Raw genomic sequence first — 18723 nt, 5'->3', positions numbered from 1 at the left:
GTGAGTATGCTGGGAAGTTTGGGAGGTGAGCCTGTGTTACATGGTCCACTGTGTGTGTGCCTCTGAGAAGGGAGTTGGTTAGACCTCCACCATTCTCTTTCTACTAATTGCTCATTGCGCCATCGGGTGACGGTTTGTTGAGGCTGCATGCTCCCACCAGAGGTATCCGCTTCAGCCTCGAACCCAGTGCTAACTAACCAGAGAGGGGAACCTTTAATCCATGAGTCTCAGGTGCTTTTTAAGACATGTTTTTATTTACTTATAATTTATTTTTAATCTTCTCGTGTGTGGCTCGACGTAGTGTGGTATCGGTGTTTCACATGTGGAATGCAGGCGCATGTGCTCATATGCTAGTCGTAGTGGAGTTCAGAGAAGAGCTTGGCAGATCTTAGGTATCCTCATCTTCCAACTTATCTGAGACAGGGTCACTTGCCTGTGGGCTGAGCTGCAGGACACCCAGCCGAAGACGGCATCATTGAAGCGCTATCTTGGAATTCCTTCAGCCTAGCCACCTCCATCGTCTATCCTTCACTGGAATGCGGGGATACAAGCGGGGCTGCCTGACACAGCCCCGCTTTGATGACTTCTAACAACAAGGCTCTGAAACCCCACAACTTTACCACACACTCTCCTCCACCATTGGTGAGAAGTGCTTTTCTCTCTGTGATGTCACTTCCTCCACATCCCTGGGTCCTCTCTGCTAGGGCGGTGAGAAGGAGATGGCTATAGCTAGTAAGAGTTTGGGGATTCTGCAAGTCGCGCTACTAGCCGTCTTGTGTATGGTTCCTGATCACTCGAAGGTGGACCTGAAGGATGGTCAGGTGAAGTGTCAGGTTGTTGGCACGCACTTGGATAGAAAGTTCCTTATAACATTCTAGAGGGAAGTAAAGTCTATGATATTAGTGCCGGTCCAGCCCCGGATTCCATGGGAGGCATGGGGGAGGGGAGGGGGTCTGGGTTGCATATTATGTGAATAGGCAATAGGCGGAACGCTAAGGAAGAAGGAGGAATGTAAAACACACTCTCATGTGTATAGTCTGGTGGAACATCTATTAGTATTCTTTACAATGAATGGTATATACTCACATATATCCTGGTGATATTGAATGGATAGTGGCAATATCGCCAACTCTGTCTCTGGTGCTCATAGGTCCGGTAAGGGGAGGAGCATAAGGCAGTCTGTTTCCCAGATGACGACTGTGCTCGCTTTTACTTCCATTGGGCAATCTGTGATTTGTGACCAGTTGCACAATTGCTACTCCACATCACTGATAAAGCTACGAGCGCACACACACGACCCCGCGCAGACAGGCCACGTCGTTTGCGCTACAGATTTGCACATGGCTCGACAGCGAGGAAGTGTATTTGGAGATGCACAAGAGGTGGGACATAGAGTCACAGATAGGCGCAGGTGTGGATAGAGGTGACGCATGGCAGCAGATGGGCAAGTTGATGTACAGTGCACATGGCCATGATAGCACAGTGGTGGTACAACAGTACGCAACATGGCGGGCAGCGCTAGAAGCACTAACGCAAGGAGCACAACGCATTTGGATCAGATGAGAGATAACAAAAGAGAAAGGAGAAACACTAAAACATAGGAAACGATGTTCTGGAGACGACATCAGTGTCCTCCAGGCAGAGCATATAGAGTACGAGGCATTGATGGGTGGACTGCTGAGAAGGAGGAAGTCAGGGACCGTCGTGGGGCCTTATAAGTGTGGGCTGAGTTATCCTTAATCTTGTCCAGCTTCTCTTGTGGGTGGGAGAGAGGATCATCACAGCATAAGCCCTGCCTAACCAAGATTCTGAGGAGGGGTTGGAAGGCCGGTGTGTGCCATCCATTACCTCATGCTAATGTGAACTCTAATTTTTCTCTCGAGTGAGAATATACCAGCAACCGCGTGTTTCGCGAAGATATCGAGAAAGAGCAGTGAGTGCCCGGAAAATGCTCACTCACCACGGAGAGTGTCTGTGTGGATGGACAGTGGCGCTGGCGCGCAAGGCTACACTGTGTCTGGTCTAGATGCTAAATAGCCTTTTGTTTCCAAGTTCTAAGGGTCCAACCAGAGATAGCTGAAATTGCTCCTATACACCTGTCTCGAGCATATACGTCCTGTTATGCAAAAAGAGTCCTCACTCAATCTTTTATAAATTTAAAGACACATATGCATAGGTATTCCCATACGGGACATTTTGCCAACTTTCTTTTTGTCACACCAATGAACAGTAAGATGTGATAGCCTTGGTAAATCTTTTTTTGTGTATGTTTTCTTCCAAACCTCATTTAGCATTTCCTTCTTTAGTAATTCACTTCTCTTGAAGCGGAGGGAACTCCTCATCCATCCCTGGAGGTCTTGGGTAGGGAGTCGCCGGTGTGGCCCTAGATAACTACTTATACCCTCTCCTGCCATTACCTGCGATGTCGTATGGTACAATCGAACTCCACACAGGCTAGTATAGTCGATCTGTAACTGTTATAGCTCTGCACCTGACATGGCGGCATCACAGAGAGAAGGGCCAGCGCTTGACACAAGGCAGCTGCCCCGCGCAGGTCTGTTTGGGACACGCTTGGCCACTACTGTGGGTGAGTTCTTGTATGCTCAGTAGTTTGGCTGTGACTGGACCGTGGTCTCCCGCACCAATTGTCTCGATGCTGGATTCTATCTCTGTGTTCTACTTTAATAAGATCTATTTCTTCAGACAAGTGTGGTTTGGTTTACTCCTTGAGTTTTTTTTGTTTCTCTGGCTGGCCTGGAATTCGATATATAGAACAGGCTGCTTCAAATCATAGATGCTTATCTGCTTCTGCTTCCCCAGTGTTGGGATTGGGAGGCATGCCCCACCAGCCCAGCTATTATTCGGAGTTTGGTAGGATAATAAGCCACACTGGGTTCAGCCACCTGTCCCAAGTATGACAATTTAAGAAATCACAATTGTGAAGCAGGTATTGGACTGAGGTTTCAGGTGTATTGACATTGACCATGAGAGGTATGGGTAAGGTCATGGAGTGGTCCTAGCACCGATAGAAGAAGAATCAGCCGTGACAGCGCGCAAAAACAAAGTGGTCCTGTGGCTCAAAGTCCAAATCTTGGGGTCCATCAGGGTACCACTATCAAGCTGACCCACAATACATAAGTTCTCTCTTCCCAAATCTAGAGCCTGCTGAGTCATAGATAAAAGTCAGCCCTATAGTCATACCTTCCTTCGCAGAGAGGACAAGGCCACTCATACACTCGGACTAGGACACAGCTATCACAGGGAAATATTCCTTTCCCCTCCAGCGTGAGATTCCTGGGAAATCTTATTTATCTTTTGAGGTCCATATTAGTTCTCTCAGTGGGCCTTTGACACAGCTTATGGAAGGAAGGGGCACCGCTGTCCTTTTTAAATCTCTCTCTCGCTTCACATGTGAGTTTGGGTTGCGTAAAGATTAGTCATATAATCTCCTCCTGAAGTTGCGAGCTGTTGCATGGCCATGCTTTCAAGGACAGCTGGTCAAGGAACAGGGGCACCAAGGTAACAAATCAAAGGTGGTTCGAGCATTGTGTTGACTGCTCGGGTCTTGATACTCGGGGTGACTCAAGTTTGAGGCTTTTCATTTTTTTCTAAATACAGCATCAGGTCATGTCACTCTGCAATAGGAAAGTGTTTTTCCTCCCCCTGAAGTTGAACCTGCTGTCAACTTTGGTATCGCGAAATCATAGATCAAGGTGGGGCAATACCAAGAGTCTGGAAAAAGACTAGGGTAACTACATACTAACTGTGTGGCATCACACGGAACAGACGGTATTTCCACTCTTCACTAGAGGATTAATTCATTGGAGATAATGTCCTCGACTGAGAGGCACTTGATTTTATGTCGTTCTCTAAGAGATATTTGATGTGATGTCAGAGTCATCATCAGCATGAACTTCACCTTCTTCGGATTCTAGCCTCATCCTGTGGCTTCAAAAGCTGTGGAGTAAGGATAATGGGCCACAACAGCTCATAGGCATGGCAATAAAGCCAGGGTGAGTAAAAAGCCCTTCCTGTCAAGTTTTTCTTAGAAACAAGGAAACCTGTTCCAGAACTATCTTTTACTGGTTTAAATATCTGTGGTTAAAATATGGGCTATTGCCTCTACATATTGCCACACAGGCCTAGAGAGCAATAACTCGATATTATGTATGAAATGGCTAAAACAAATATGATTTCAGATGTGAAAAAGAATATTGAGGGGATTAACTTTGCACCACCATAATTTCCTGGAATAAGAGGGAATTTAGACGAGAGCACGTATGATATTTGTCATTTTGATACTTGCGAAAACACCACAGTGATATGCTCCATGGTGGTATGTCACACGACTCCAAGAAAGCTCATATACATAACCTATTGAGAAAGTCAATGAGTTAATGAAAATAGAAGAACCAGGAATGCTGAAGACAGACTAGGGGGGAAATAACGAGTGTGAGTGCGCAAGAGTAGTGATCTAATTCCTCAGAATTCATGGAGCTTCGTTTTTCCTACACATGGTATGACATGAGTGGCCTAAGGCAAGAGTGTGGACTGAAGTTAAAATTTCCTGAGATATGTGGCAGCTCCACTTCTGGATTAGCTACACAGTGGGCTCATGAAATGCAAGGGCCCTTAAGATGAGGGCAAAGGGTCAATGTCGAGACAAAGGACTTTATGAGGTGGCAGAACCGAGATGGGAGTTGTATGTTCCATATTGAGAGTTGCTACAAGCAAAAGATAACTCTGATCTGGCAAGATTTTAGTATAAGAAAAAAGGGGGCTGAGAGATGGCTCAGCGACGGTTAAAGGAACACGTTGGCTTTTCCAGAGGTCCTGAATTTCAATTTCCGTACTCCATCATCGGAATCGGACTTCCACAACTATCTGTAAATGAGATTGCACCCTCTTCTGGTATAACAATGCAGTTCTCTGAAATATACTTGATAAGTTCATGTTCATGATACTTATTGTTTTTATCATTTGTTGTTTCAGACACATGGGTTTCTCTGTGTAGCTTTGCCTTTCCTGGAACTTACTTTGTAGACCAGGCTGGCCTCGAACTCAGAGATCCCTGCCTCTGCCTCCCAAGTGCTGGGATTTCCATAAGGAGTAGCCCACAACCAGCCTGGCTTTGGTGCGGCTATTCTTAAAAGGGTATCGTGTATTATTGGAAGAGATAGTATACATTAGTAGGTCCGAGCTCTCAATTGCCAAGCTTTGGTGTGGATCATACCTGAAGCCCACAGTAGCGATAACTTTGGGAGACAGAAAGACTTTCTCATTGTATTATGTTCTAATAATAAAACCAAACTTTACCTCTATACTTGAACTTTTATGTATATTAATTATTTTATTATCTGATTTGGGCTCTTTTTGTGTACAGCCATAATTTACTTTTTGGCGCCAGGACATGAGCCACTGGAAATCTCACACAATGCCTTAAGTTTCAGCCACATATCAATTGGAATTAAGACAGGCATGAACAGCCTGATATAGCCACACGCATTATATTACTAATAAGAGGTAGGAACTTGCTGCCTATGTGGGCTGAGCTTCCCTACGCGCCACGATGATAACAGGAACTACAGCGCCACCATAGTAGCCTCATATCTGGGTGAGAGCTTTGTTCAGTATTAGTGCCAAAATGAAGAAAGAAAAATTGTGACAGTGAAACATCCAAAATATTCCATGGATGACACAGTGTTGTTTAAGCACTCGCCCTTATCCTCTGCAAGTTAATAAAAATTAAGTTCAAAATATTCCAAGGGAAATGCTGCAATATACTGTTGTACATCGAGATTTTTTATGTTTGAGAGACCTATTGAACTTTATATATATTCTTATTTTCTAATTCGGTGTGTCACCTCTGCTCGGCGATATATACTGACCAACATGAATATGACTAAGTGACCATCTGTTGAATTCACGTTTCTTAGTTCTTAACTAATGTCCTTTTTTCTTGTCCCATAGAAAGGCTTGTGACACTACTGACACGTACACAAGGAAATTAAATATAATATCTCTATAAAAAACAATATATTATAAAGACGATCCAGAACAACATAAGGCAGTGGGTGGAGTATTTCTAGCGTTCAGCTAGAATCATAGCAGGCTCGGTCGTACAAAGGATTACTGCATCTCAACGAAGCAGAGAGTAGGATGGTGCACAGGAGCTACTACCTCCCTGAGATGCTCTCAAGAAGAAAACGGGCGCCAATTTGCGTCCCGTAGCTTTCAGGCTGTATTGGGCGCTGGAAGTGTCTAGAAGAGAGATCGAATATCGCTGTTGTCCTGAAGACTCCAGATCTGTGGTCTGTTTTTTTAAAGAGTCCATGTTGGTTTCAGAGAAGTGCTCACCAGGAAACAAGGGGAGGGCTGCATGCTGCAAGCTCCTACTACTGACTATTTGCCCCATACCACATCTTTGATGGAAGCCTTGTCTAGTCAAGCAATGCTCTCTAGCTGTGGAAGCTGTCATCCCTCCTCACCTATGAGCTGTAGAATGAGGCTCAGAATCAAACACTTATAGAAGCGAGGCAACAGCAGTTTTTAATATTCTTAGCATGATTGTTGTCTGCCGTAATTCTCTTTAAGATAAGAATATTATCAACAGTAAAGCAACCAACACAAAAAGCTTGCACATAAGCACACTTTATTAACCTAATTTTAATCATCACTATTTTTTGCCTTTGTGCTGGAGATGAAAACTAAATGGACTTGCCCCAATACTAGAAAGTGCAGCATCCCGCAACATCGAGTCCTGAGAGTCTGACCATATAGAGCTCCTAGGCACCTGTTATTAAATCCATTCAGACTTTACCCACAATTTCGATTTTCTTTGAGATAGTACTGAATTACAAATACACTAGCAAAATGGTCTTTAACCTCTTCCTATCCAATAATTATTAGCACATCACAATTTATTCACTTCATACGTGTGAGGAGGTTTAATGAAGACCACCAAAGAACAGTAGTGGCTGTTTTCCCTTCGCAGAGCACACGACGGGGGTGGGGTAATATGGTTTAAACCTTTGCTTAATGAAGGAGTAGACTAAAAAAGACACGCATGGGCGACACACTGATAAAGGTGGGCCTCTCGCCCAAGAGCTGAATCATGTATACCGAATATAACAACAGGCAGGAAGGCCTCCAGCATTCTGGATCAGTGTGTAGTCTGGGAGAAATTTCATCGAGTTCCATAATTCTCAATCTCATTCAATTACCCAAACTGCAAATGCACTCCACAATAAACCAGTATGCAATCTGTGCAAACAAAGATAGAGTATCATGTCAGCGAACACATCATGCTCAGTCAACGCTAACGTGGTAAACCATCCCACCATAAAGAGAACACAAAGGTAATAGCTGGCTCAGATAACTGTTCATTGACTAACAAAAGAGACCTGTTGGACAGAGGACATAGCGAGATTGATAAGAGGACACATTAGGGGGGAAATAAAACCTGTCAGGAAAAGAGAAGGGGGCTTTCACGAGCACCAAGCCGGGCTATATGCTAGCTCTATAGGAGAACTCAATGACAGCTGCATTCAACACAAGCTATTTGTCCTACTAGAGTAACGCTCGTCTCTTCTCTCTACAAGTCACATCCAAACGCGAGGATGGCAGGAGTACCAAATGAGTTGAGGAGAAAAAGAACGACTAGACTCACGTATCTTTGATCTCTCAGGGAGTGCTACAATCCTTGGAGGTACAATGGAATCGCTGTGAGATGTGAATGTTGGATCTATTCACCAGATTTTTCATCCCTGGTTCGAACGCATGGTAATTGTTCTAAAAAGTGATCTTGTATCCCACCATTTTGAACTAAATATCTCTATTATGCGAAGCAGCTGATCACGCTCCTCGCAGACTCTGCTCATCTTGGTATTAATGAGTTCAATGACAGAAGGTGCTAGTATGGGTCGTCTAAGGAGAGAGAGGCAGCTGACCCTATGAGTGGGATGGGATTGGAGATTGCCTTTAACCCGCATAAGGACCAAAAGGGGAGAAATCAGCAATGGTGTGAAAGGGCAGGGAAAAAAACATAATGTCTGTTGTTGTGTGGTGGTCTGAATAAGTAATGGCCTCCCACCAATAGGCTCATCAGGGAGTGGCACTACTTTGAAGAAAGTTGATTTCAGTGGGGAGTGATTCGTTGTGAGAATGGTCTGTTCGGCAGAACTACATCAATGTGTACATCTACTTTTGGTGGATTGGGACTTTGAGGTTCTCTAATATAGTCCCACTAATCGAGGGACCATGTGACTAGTTATGTCTATCTGTCTGTCATTCCCATGTCTTATTTTGTGGACTTCGAGATTATCATATAGCGTCTCATCCAGTGTGCCTACTTGTTCTAGTGTTCCGTCGTCTTTGTACTTGTGTTGCTACTTCTAGGACATTCCACTTATACGACCGCTGAGTTGATAATTATACTATTATGAACTTAAATCCCTCATGTTGTTTAACCACTTGATAGCACGTAGTCCTATGTCTCAACAAATGTCTTCACCTCCACTGATTTATAAGAGTTGCCTTTGGTCATGCGTCTCTTCCTCAGCTATACCCAGAATACTGACTAAGATGCTTTGTTTGTTCTTTTACGCTGGTGGCTGGACACCCAAGGACCTAACTCCACTCATAACGTTTGATGGTCCAAGCATTCCCCATTTCCTCAGCTGCCACTATTGATTTCTTTATTTAAAATCTGATTTCTCCTATGGTCCTACTGCACTGTCCATGTAGGTCACGAAGATTGTCTGTGCTCAAGATCATGATAGAAAGGCTAGGGGTGTGGGTGGTTTATTCCCCAGTACTAAAAAATAATACACCACAAAAATCCTGGAAATCCATACATATCCGAGTATATTACATGAGTACATAATGAGTGTCAATGTGTTATGCCTAGTTTCTTCTCAACGGAGTAATTAATGTATGAGAAGCGCATTATCTGGTAACTCCTTACCTGGTGGCACTTTCTATCTATAAAGGTGCTTGTAGGTATAAATTAGTGTATCATCCAGTAAACGTTAGATGTCTATGCTGGGAGCTATTAGTGTCGCAGTGCAGATTCGTATGTTTTGTTTTTGTTTTTGTTGTTGTTTACCAAATTGTAACAACAGAAAAATTCTAGCTTAATAGAAAGCTTCACAAATACTCCTTCTCTTTCCACTTTATGGAGCTACTTGGGTAGCAATTGTATTATGTATTTCTTTCTTTTTTTTTGTGGAGCTGAGGATCAAATGCAGGGCCTTGCGCTTGCTAGGCAAGCACTCTACCACTGAGCTAAATCCCCAACCCCTGTATTTCTTATAGTTGGAGAGCATTCAACATTGAATGTACTTAGTATGCAGTGTTTGGGTTTGTAACAAATGTTCTTTGCTCATTGTTCATTACTGTTGTGTGTGTTTACAATGAAGTTCTTATATCCTCAGTTTTTTTCATTTCTTTAAGATTTCCAGATGTGTTAGCATATTGATTTTCTTTTTCTTTTGAAGCAGACTTGGAGTTTATTAAAAGACATTTATAACAGATTTTAATATAGATTTTTGTTTTGTTTTGTTTTTCGAGATAGGGTTTCTCCTTGTAGTTTTGCTGCCTGTCCTGATCTTGCTCTGTAGATCATGTTGGCCTCAAACTCAAAGGCATACACTGCCATGGCCTGGCCATTAATATAGATTTAAATCATAGCAATAAGTAGATGAAGACATATGCCAGTGTGTATATGAACTTTGCAAGGGATTGTCACAATTACATACTGGAAAAAATTGGAATTTTTATTCATTCCAAAACTTTTTTCAAATAAAACATTATGATTGTCTTCTGCCAGATCATACCCACCTCCCTACCCATACCCAAATGTACTTTATGTTCTCTTTGTCTTTCTGCCTGCCTGTCTGCCTGTCTCTCTCTCTCTCTCTCTCTCTCTCTCTCTCTCTCTCTCTCTCTCTGTGTGTGTGTGTGTGTGTGAGAGAGAGAGAGAGAGACAGAGACAGAGACAGAGACAGAAACCACAAAAATGAAAATCAAAACAATGACTTAAAAATCAGTTACACCAAAACATGCCCAATCAAAACAAAGGGAAAGACAAAGCCCACAAAAGAAAAAAAATCATGGGATTTGTTTTGTGTTGATCAAGTAGTCCTGGGCATGGGTTTTGCTCTGGGATATGACTGATTTACCCAGTGACATTCCAATAGAGAGAGAGAGAGAGTTGATTTTCCCCTTTGCTATCAGGTATCAATTGCAAATAGCCTCTTAGTTAGAAATGGAAGTCCATGTCTATTTTCAGCTCTCAGTGCTGGGACCTTGTCTGGCTTGGACTTTTACAGTCTTATGCATGTTGCCACAGTCTCTGTGAGTTTATACATTCATCAGTCTTACTGTGTCTGGAAGACACTGGGATGCCATCCATTCCTTCTGGCTTTTACAATCTTTCTGCCTCCTCTTTGTGTTGTTTTAAAAATACTTCCTAATGATCATCTACATTTCAGGAATATCTCTGGTAACATTACATTTTTATATCTAATTTACTTATTTTGGTCAGTTGGATTGTAGCACAAATATACTCTCAATGAATATTGAGTACTGAGGCAATAGAACCACTGACCTTCTTAAAATAATTCCAGTTATATTGGTAAAATTATTAAGGCCACTCCATGTAGTTAAATGGGAGGTTTATTTTGTGGGGTAACTTACAAATGAAGGGATAGGTTATAGGATCTGGCAAAGGTATGGTGCAGTCCGGTGGTGCTCTCTGGAGAACTCTGCTTGGTCTACCTCCAGCGTTCAGGGTCCCAGAACCAAGCAAGAGCTCTCCTCTCAATCCTGAGTCTTCAGCTTCCTCCCTCAGCCCTGCCTTGTGGGCGTGACCTTTACCGAAGCCTCAATGGGGGTTGGAACTTCCAGGCCAATGCTGGGATGGCTACCCACTACACAGTTATTATATGATTTCCACTCATAAAGTTTGTCGCGATCCTTCCTATACTGCCATTCATTTGCGATGTCACATCTCTCTTTGTAGGAAATGGAAGACTTTGTTCAGAGCTCTGGAGAACATGGTGTTGTGGTATTTTCTCTGGGTTCAATGGTTAGAAACTTAACAGATGAAAAGGCCAATATAGTTGCATCTGCTCTTGCCCAGATTCCACAAAAGGTGAGAGAAAGTGTCCACTAGGTGGACAATTGTATTATAAGTCTATTGAACTTTGAAAGGATTTAAATAGCAAAAAATTCCTGTGTGAAAAGTAAAAGGATGGTCTCTTTCCTATTCATCTCTAACACCATTTTAAAAGAAAATTTTAAATTGCTCGGGATAAAATATTAGTCTGGTTCTGATTGACATCATGATCTGAAAGATTATAATTACATCCATGCATGGCTGGGCATAGCTTCCATCCTGGCTCTTAGAGACCAGAGTGGGTCTTTTTTCTCACATTTAAAGCCAGTTTATACTTCCTGGTGATTCCCAAGCTTTTAATATCTCAAAAAAGGGAGAAGAAAAAGAAAGGATGGAAGGAAGGGAGAGAAAGAGGAAAGAAATAGTAGAAATATACTGGAGCTGGTGAGATGACTCTGTGGTTATGAACACAGGCTGCTCTTCCAGAGAGCCTGGGTTTGATTGCTAACACTTATATACTAGCTCACAATTGTCCCCAACTCAAGTTCCAGGAGATCTAATACATTTTTCAGGCTTCCAGGTGGTGTACTTGTAATGCACAGAATTACATGCAGGCAAAACACCCACATACATACAATGAAACACAAATGTTTGTAAAGAAAGAAGGGGGAAATATCTTCTTCCCAAAGGCTGATGTAGGAAAATAACAGAGAAAGGATGGTGAAAACAGGTCCTGACCCTGAAATGAGCCCAAGATGATAAAATTATGATCGCATCTACAGGAACTCTGCTTCTAGCACATCAAGTGAACCTCTTTTTCTGGTTGGTGAAAAAGCATGGAATTTAAGATGGAGTTAGATGTAAGTCAGTAACCATAAGAAGAATCTAGAAGCTCCTGACTCCATACATTTTTGTATGGTTGACTCACTTTTTAAAAGCACCACTCTTTGGCTGTTTGGGAGCTGCGTTTACTCTAGTACTTGATAACAGTTTGTCCTGTTCATGAGGATAACTTTTTTTTTTTTTTTTGGTTTTTCAAGACAGGGTTTCTCTGTGTAGCTTTGCACCTTTCCTGGAACTTACTTTGTAGACCAGGCTGGCCTCGAACTCAGAGATCTGCCTGCCTCTGCCTCCCAAGTGCTGGGATTAAAGGTATGCACCACCACCGTCTGGCGTGAAGATAACTTTTTTATGTAAACTTATTTTATGAAACACAGAGTATTTAGAAAGTTAAGATGAACAGTTTGTATTTATTTGTGAGAATTGCTTGTATTTCACAATTCAGTTTGGCACTAAAAATGAATTGTATTTAAAGCAATTGAAATCATGCTTCAAATTTTCTTATTGACTTTTTTTCCTTGGGCAGTCCTTAAAGTTTCATCTGAAACAAAGTAAATATGCTTCCTAGTAAGAAACTAATTATTTCTCAGAATAGTAAACTATATTAATATGATATTTTTAGTATCAAAAATAAACTTATTATACTGAGTTGACTAGGGAAGATGGAAATATAGGTAAAATTATGTGCCCATGACTCAAAAATATACAAATTAATATTAAATTTGTAAAATAAAAGATAGAATCATATGTAATATATACATAATCATAAATTGTTACTAAACATCTATAGTATACCCATTCAGAATTACATTAACTGCCTAAAATTTTCATGTATGCTTGAATTTGTCATTAATCATTAGACCTATATAAATTAGCATGATTAAATATAAAGCTCGAGTTATTATAAAGCTATGTACAGAAAATATATTATTTATTTCAGTCTTCTAACATCTCATGCTATTTTAAAATCCCCTCTCTTAATTTCATTAGCAATCACTGGATAATGTTCAACTGAATAATCTCAGTTCTCCAGAATCAAAATATACCAAAGCTTTTGAATTTCTGTAATTGAATAAGGTACTTTCTGTGTGTAACAGGTTCTGTGGAGATTTGATGGTAAGAAACCAGAGACCTTAGGATCCAATACTCGGCTATACAAGTGGATCCCCCAGAATGACCTTCTTGGTAAGACAGAGGTCAATAAAGTAAAAAAAAAAAAAAAAAAACACAAAGGGAGCAACAGATCTTGAGGACAGTCAAAAACAAATCAAATTTATGTATATTTATTTTCATAAATACAGAATGGAAAATAGCTACCTATAAATTCTGTCATCCTGTTATTCAAAATCATCTTCTCTATGTCTAGAATCTGAATATCTTCAGGTCAGCTGTAATAACTACCCTAAGAATTGTCCAGGGACTCTATGAATTGCCAGTTTGTCTCTTGTTTCTTAATTTTTCATTATTGTTTATTCTACTACAGGAATATTTCCAAAGCCACTGAGAATCTTAACCCACCCTGTTGCACTAACTCTATTTTCTATGCAAACAAATCTTTACCACAAAGTGCTAATGTATTTCATGGTGAATTGTAGCTTGATTGGCCTTAGATTCCACAATCTACTATCCTAGTGACTATACACTACACACCAGACCTGGTGTCACAACCATTTCTGTATAAATAGTCTACTTGTCTTCTGGGTTTTAATGTGGTATTTTAATAAATAAATTTCACATAATATATTTTAGTCAAATTAAACCATCAATTCCGTTTATCTTAACTCTTTTCATATGCACCCTCTTCCTTCCATTAACTCCTTTTTTTCTCTTTCTCATTGGTTATTATTATTGCATATATACATACATATGGATATATAAATACAACCTGCTAAATCTATCTAGTTTCCCTATTGTGTTTGTGGACTCAACATTGGTATTGGATAACAAATTTGAGGTCATTCCTGGGAAAAACTGATTCTCAGCAGTCATTACATGTCTGTGCCTCTTCACCTGGGGACAAGGCACTGTAACATTTTCTGCCTTTACATTGCCATGTCAACTGGTATATTTATTGTACTGACCTTGCTTAGGCCACCATAAAGTCGAGATTCAATGACTGCAGTCTCCCTGTGCTGTATGAAGACACAATCTCAAAGCAGATTCCCTTGTCCTTTGATTCTTACCATATTTCCACCCCCTCTTCTGAAATGTTTCTGGAGCCATCTATATAGGGGGTTCCTGTTTTAGATGTATCATTTGGAGCTTCATACCCAAGGTCAGTTGTTCTCTGTATTTTGACAACTTTGGCATTCTGTAATGGTCTCTGAGTGCTTCAAAAAATAAAATTATTTGATGGGGAATGAGAACTACGCATACATGTGGGTATAAGGTAAGGATTTCAAATGCAATGAGGAATGACATCAGTTTAGAAAAGTGTCAGTTGAAGGTTCTTCTCTATGTTCAGAGCACCAAGGGAAATTCATAACTGGTACTATAAACCTAACCATGTGGATTCTTTTCCACTGGATCTTTTACCCACAATCTTCCTTTCATTTTCTTATGTGGTGATCTTGTTTTCATTTTGCAGTTCTCGAGACACATACTACTTCTTCCAAATAGTCTTCTCTTACTTCTCCAGCTCACTTAAGAGCTTCTTGCTATGAAAGTCCAAAGCAGTTCCACTGAAAATTTGTGGCTATAACGTATTTTCTACAAACACTCCCTTTGGGACCCTCATATTTCACTTCTTTTTAATATGTTAATCAGTGATTATTTAAAAATCATTCTAATTGTAGGTCATCCAAAAACCAAAGCTTTTGTAGCTCATGGTGGGACCAATGGCATCTATGAGGCGATCTATCACGGCATTCCTATTGTTGGTATCCCACTGTTTGCGGATCAACCTGATAATATTAATCACATGGTAGCCAAGGGAGCAGCTGTTAGAGTGGACTTCAACACACTGTCAACTACAGACCTTCTCACTGCCTTGAGGACCATCATTAATGATTCTTCGTGAGTATAACTATTTTATGTTTGGGTTTTTATTTTTCTTTTTTGAAATGGGGTCTCACTGTATAACCACAAGACTGAACCTGAACTCATAGAGATCTGCCTGCTTCAGCCTTCTATGTGCTGGGATTAAAAATATGTGTCATCATGCTTGATGTATGTAACTACCTCTTTAAAAATATTGATAGAAAGATTATCATCATCATCATCATATTGATTTTAAACCCATTTGAAGGAGAATAATAGTGAAAAACTTCAAATTATTTTTCATATCTGAAATATGTACTTGTTTTCAATAATAAAGATACTTAATTCATATTTGACCTCATATGAGAAATGATTAGTCTGAAAATTCTCTGCATATACATAAATAATATTTCAAATATACATCTACTGGTAGCAAGTACATTATAAATATAATAATAGAATATGCATAATGAAGTAATTATGAAAGAATGTTTAAATGTTTGTCCACATTTTCTGAAACTATGAAACTTTTGGTGAAATTTTATCTTATTTCTATCATTTTTTAAACAGGATCTCATTTTTTAATTCTGAGCTGGTTTCAAATTCAGAAAGATCCTCTTGACTCTGACTCCCAAGTGCTCAGATAAAAGGCATGTTCTACCAACCCTGCAATAGAAGCTGTAGTGACTAGCTTTGAGAAAATGTGTTCTAGATTCATTTTATGACATCTCAAAAGCCTTTAGAATAGTTTAGGTCATAAAATTAATATCAAGTCTCACTGTAAGCCAGTGATGTCAACAAAGAGTCCATGTTAGTTGAAATTTATATTAAGGCCTGGACAATGAGATTAAAAACAAGCACACTGGCATGAGAGACAATATTAAAATCATAACATACTCCGGGAACATCATTAGTAGCCTCAAGGTTTACCAGAAGACAGATGTACCTAATCAGAATATCCAGAGGCAAAACAACAGGAGGAAATGATGTTGGTTGTTATAGACACAGTCTCCATGCCTGGTTGCAGAATTGGATTTTAGTTTCATTTTGTTGAATTCTGGTGGAAGTTCTGGGCAAGGAGGAATCACACTTCAGAAAGTGTTTTCAAACATAAATGTAGTTACAGATTGAAATTAGAAAACAGAGGTGGGAGAAGAGAAACTGAACCTGGAGGGGAGATATCCAGCATGACACCTTACCCTGTGATGCTTAAGACAATCATATGTCTGCTTCACTTATTGGACGTATAGCATATGTTACATGTTCCTCACATGAAAAAGATTCAGCTCTCATTACTAAGGATCTCTTGCCAATTTGAAAATATAGCTGGACTTCAAAAATTCCAATTAAGAATTACTATTTTATGGGAATAAAGCAAAAACAGAACTAGCACTTTAACTGAGGTGCCAGTGGATACTGGTAATCTCATCAGCTGGAAAGTGGATAGAGCGGTTCATTAAATATATTTAAGGCCAGTGTAACCTACACACCAAGTTCAGAACAAACTTGTGCTACACGAGACTCTCTCAACTCTCCTCCTTGCCACTCAGACTCTTTTCCCTGACACTAAACTGTCCATCCTGTCCCTCAACTGTCCTCCATGCTGCCTGATAAAACACAGCAAATCTATTTGGTTAATTTCGAGTCACTTTGGGGGCTTTTCCCAAAACCAACAAATATTAGGTAGCTCTGAAGATTAGTTTCATTTTAATTTTAGTTGTACACATTGTCCCTTCAGGTATAAAGAGAATGCCATGCGGCTATCAAGAATCCAACATGATCAACCTATGAAGCCCCTGGACAGAGCTGTCTTCTGGATTGAGTTTGTCATGCGCAACAAAGGAGCCAAGCACCTTCGTGTGGCAGCACATGACCTCACCTGGTTCCAGTACCACTCTCTGGATGTGCTTGGATTCCTGCTCGCCTGTGTGCTGACTGTGATGTTCATCATCATGAAGTGTTGCTTCTTTTGTTGCCAGAAGTTTGCTAAAGCTGGAAAGAAAAAGAAAAGGGAGTAGCTGAACTGGGGAGGACTGCTAACATGTGTAAAAAGAAGGAAAAAAAAATAGCTGCTTTCAAGCCTCAAGAGTCCTGAGAGATGAGGATCTCAGAGTTGCTAGCAGCAAGTAGAGGTTGAGATGCCAGGTCTTTCCCTTGAAGATAAGACAGTTTTGGGTCTTAAGTAAAGAAGGCTTTCATGTGTTTCATATGTTTAAGATGTGCAAGATTTCATGACAAACAGGCACTCAGTGTTATAAAAGAAAAATCACATGTTCATTTTAGAATGTTTTGATGTAATTGAGGAGCTATCCCCAATAATAATCACTGAGATTAACTGTGGTTCATAAAAGTCACATGGGCATAAAATCTTTGAAAATACCATATTATGTTATGTAAAGGTAAATATGCCATGTTAGGTAAAGGTAATTTCAGTTACCTTTACACATATCCAGCCAGTTCTGACTTCATTTGGTGGACTATTTTCTTTCTTGTTTTTACTACTCATAAATAATAGTGTTCAGGAGCCAGACTTCTGAAATAGACTTGCTTTTTTCTTTGTATAAGGGAAGCCATTGTTCTGGTTATTTTCCTGTGCACACACCACACCTCCTTTATTTATTAAAGGACCTGTGATGAAGGTCCCTCCTTGAAACAGAGGCATTTCTCCATGGCGATCAAACAATTATTTCTACCCGCTTCTGTTAAATTCCATTGCTTGGGAGGATCTACAACTTGACAGGATTATTCATTCACTCTCCATCTTATCCCTTAGTCACAACTGACCTGGACACTATTATTCTTATTTCAACCTTTTGAAATAGACATGAGCTTTTAAAAGTTCCATTTCCTCTCACTTACAAAGTACACAGGGTTAGCTACAAGAAGCTGAGTCTCCAAATAAATGCAAGACAAAAGAAATCTGTATCTAGCACATGATGTGGATCCATAGGTTATAGATAAAAAAAAAAAATGTGTTGTGCTGTCCAGAATCACAAAAGATTTACCCCATTGCCACCCTAATCACTGCAATAAAATGTCCACACATTCTGAAATGGACTCCTGTAATGGTGAGCACTGAATTTCAGAATGGACAAGAGGACTTTTGTTCAAATGTAAACTGAACCTCACTGGAGCCCCAGGTGAAACTAACATGATTTTATCAACAACAAGAAAGAAATCCTGAATTAGAAGCACACACACTGAATCTAGAAACCATCTTACTACTAATGCAGAGCTGAACCCTTCAAGCATAAATAATTCAAATCTCAGAGTTCAGAAGCAGCAGGAACCCTAGTTAGTGAAGATAAAGTGATCCCTGGGACACCTGTCACATGTGTAAAGTATACTGATCCCAAAAGGTTGGGAAATGAATTATGATCAGGTTACCCAGGGAAGGAAACATCAGTCCTGGACAAGGACAGAAAGGAAGAGTAACTGCAATAGTGCAGAGTGTCCAAAAAAAGAAGGGATGAGGAAGTTTGTCAATAAAGAACACTTGCTCCTTCCAAACCCAGGAGAGAATGTGACTCCTGTGTCTTAACCCCAGGGCAATACAACCAAGCTGATGCTAGAAATACATGAAACATGGAAGAGAGCTGAAGCTGGCCCTGAGTGTTCTGTGGATTGAGAAACAGATTATGCCAGTGTTCCCAGGTTACTGGATCTAGCTATAAAGGCAACACTGGCCAAAAGAAAACTTTGCTTACAAGGGTTAAAAGAACACTGTTCAAAGGGAGAAAGATGTCTGATAACATGCAGAGGGTCCAGCCTTCTGCAAGTCAGAG

At 40.4% G+C, this 18723-nt stretch overlaps 1 protein-coding gene across 1 annotated transcript; it reads left to right on the top strand.

Moving 5' to 3' along the window:
* Positions 1-1190: 1190 nt before the first annotated feature.
* On the top strand, positions 1191-16956 carry LOC118575878 (UDP-glucuronosyltransferase 2B1-like). Its single transcript, XM_036176249.1, has 5 exons — positions 1191-1382; positions 11024-11155; positions 13057-13144; positions 14755-14974; positions 16677-16956. The coding sequence occupies exons 1-5, from the start codon at positions 1191-1193 to the stop codon at positions 16954-16956; spliced, it is 912 nt and encodes a 303-aa protein (XP_036032142.1).
* The last annotated feature ends 1767 nt before the right edge of the window (positions 16957-18723 follow it).

This window comes from Onychomys torridus, unplaced genomic scaffold, assembly GCF_903995425.1.
Source record: "Onychomys torridus unplaced genomic scaffold, mOncTor1.1, whole genome shotgun sequence".
NCBI classification, from domain to species: Eukaryota; Metazoa; Chordata; class Mammalia; order Rodentia; family Cricetidae; genus Onychomys; species Onychomys torridus.
Note: the sequence above shows the minus strand (reverse complement) of the source record. Positions and strands in the feature narration are given on the sequence as shown.

Excerpts from the sequence above, each read along its gene's own strand:
- LOC118575878 (XM_036176249.1), top strand. The coding sequence starts at position 1,191 with ATGACGACTGTGCTCGCTTTTACTTCCATTGGGCAATCTGTGATTTGT. Across the intron at positions 1,383-11,023 it reads TATTTGGAGATGCACAAGAG|GAAATGGAAGACTTTGTTCA; the intron begins GTGGGACATAGA and ends CTCTCTTTGTAG. Across the intron at positions 11,156-13,056 it reads TTGCCCAGATTCCACAAAAG|GTTCTGTGGAGATTTGATGG; the intron begins GTGAGAGAAAGT and ends TGTGTGTAACAG.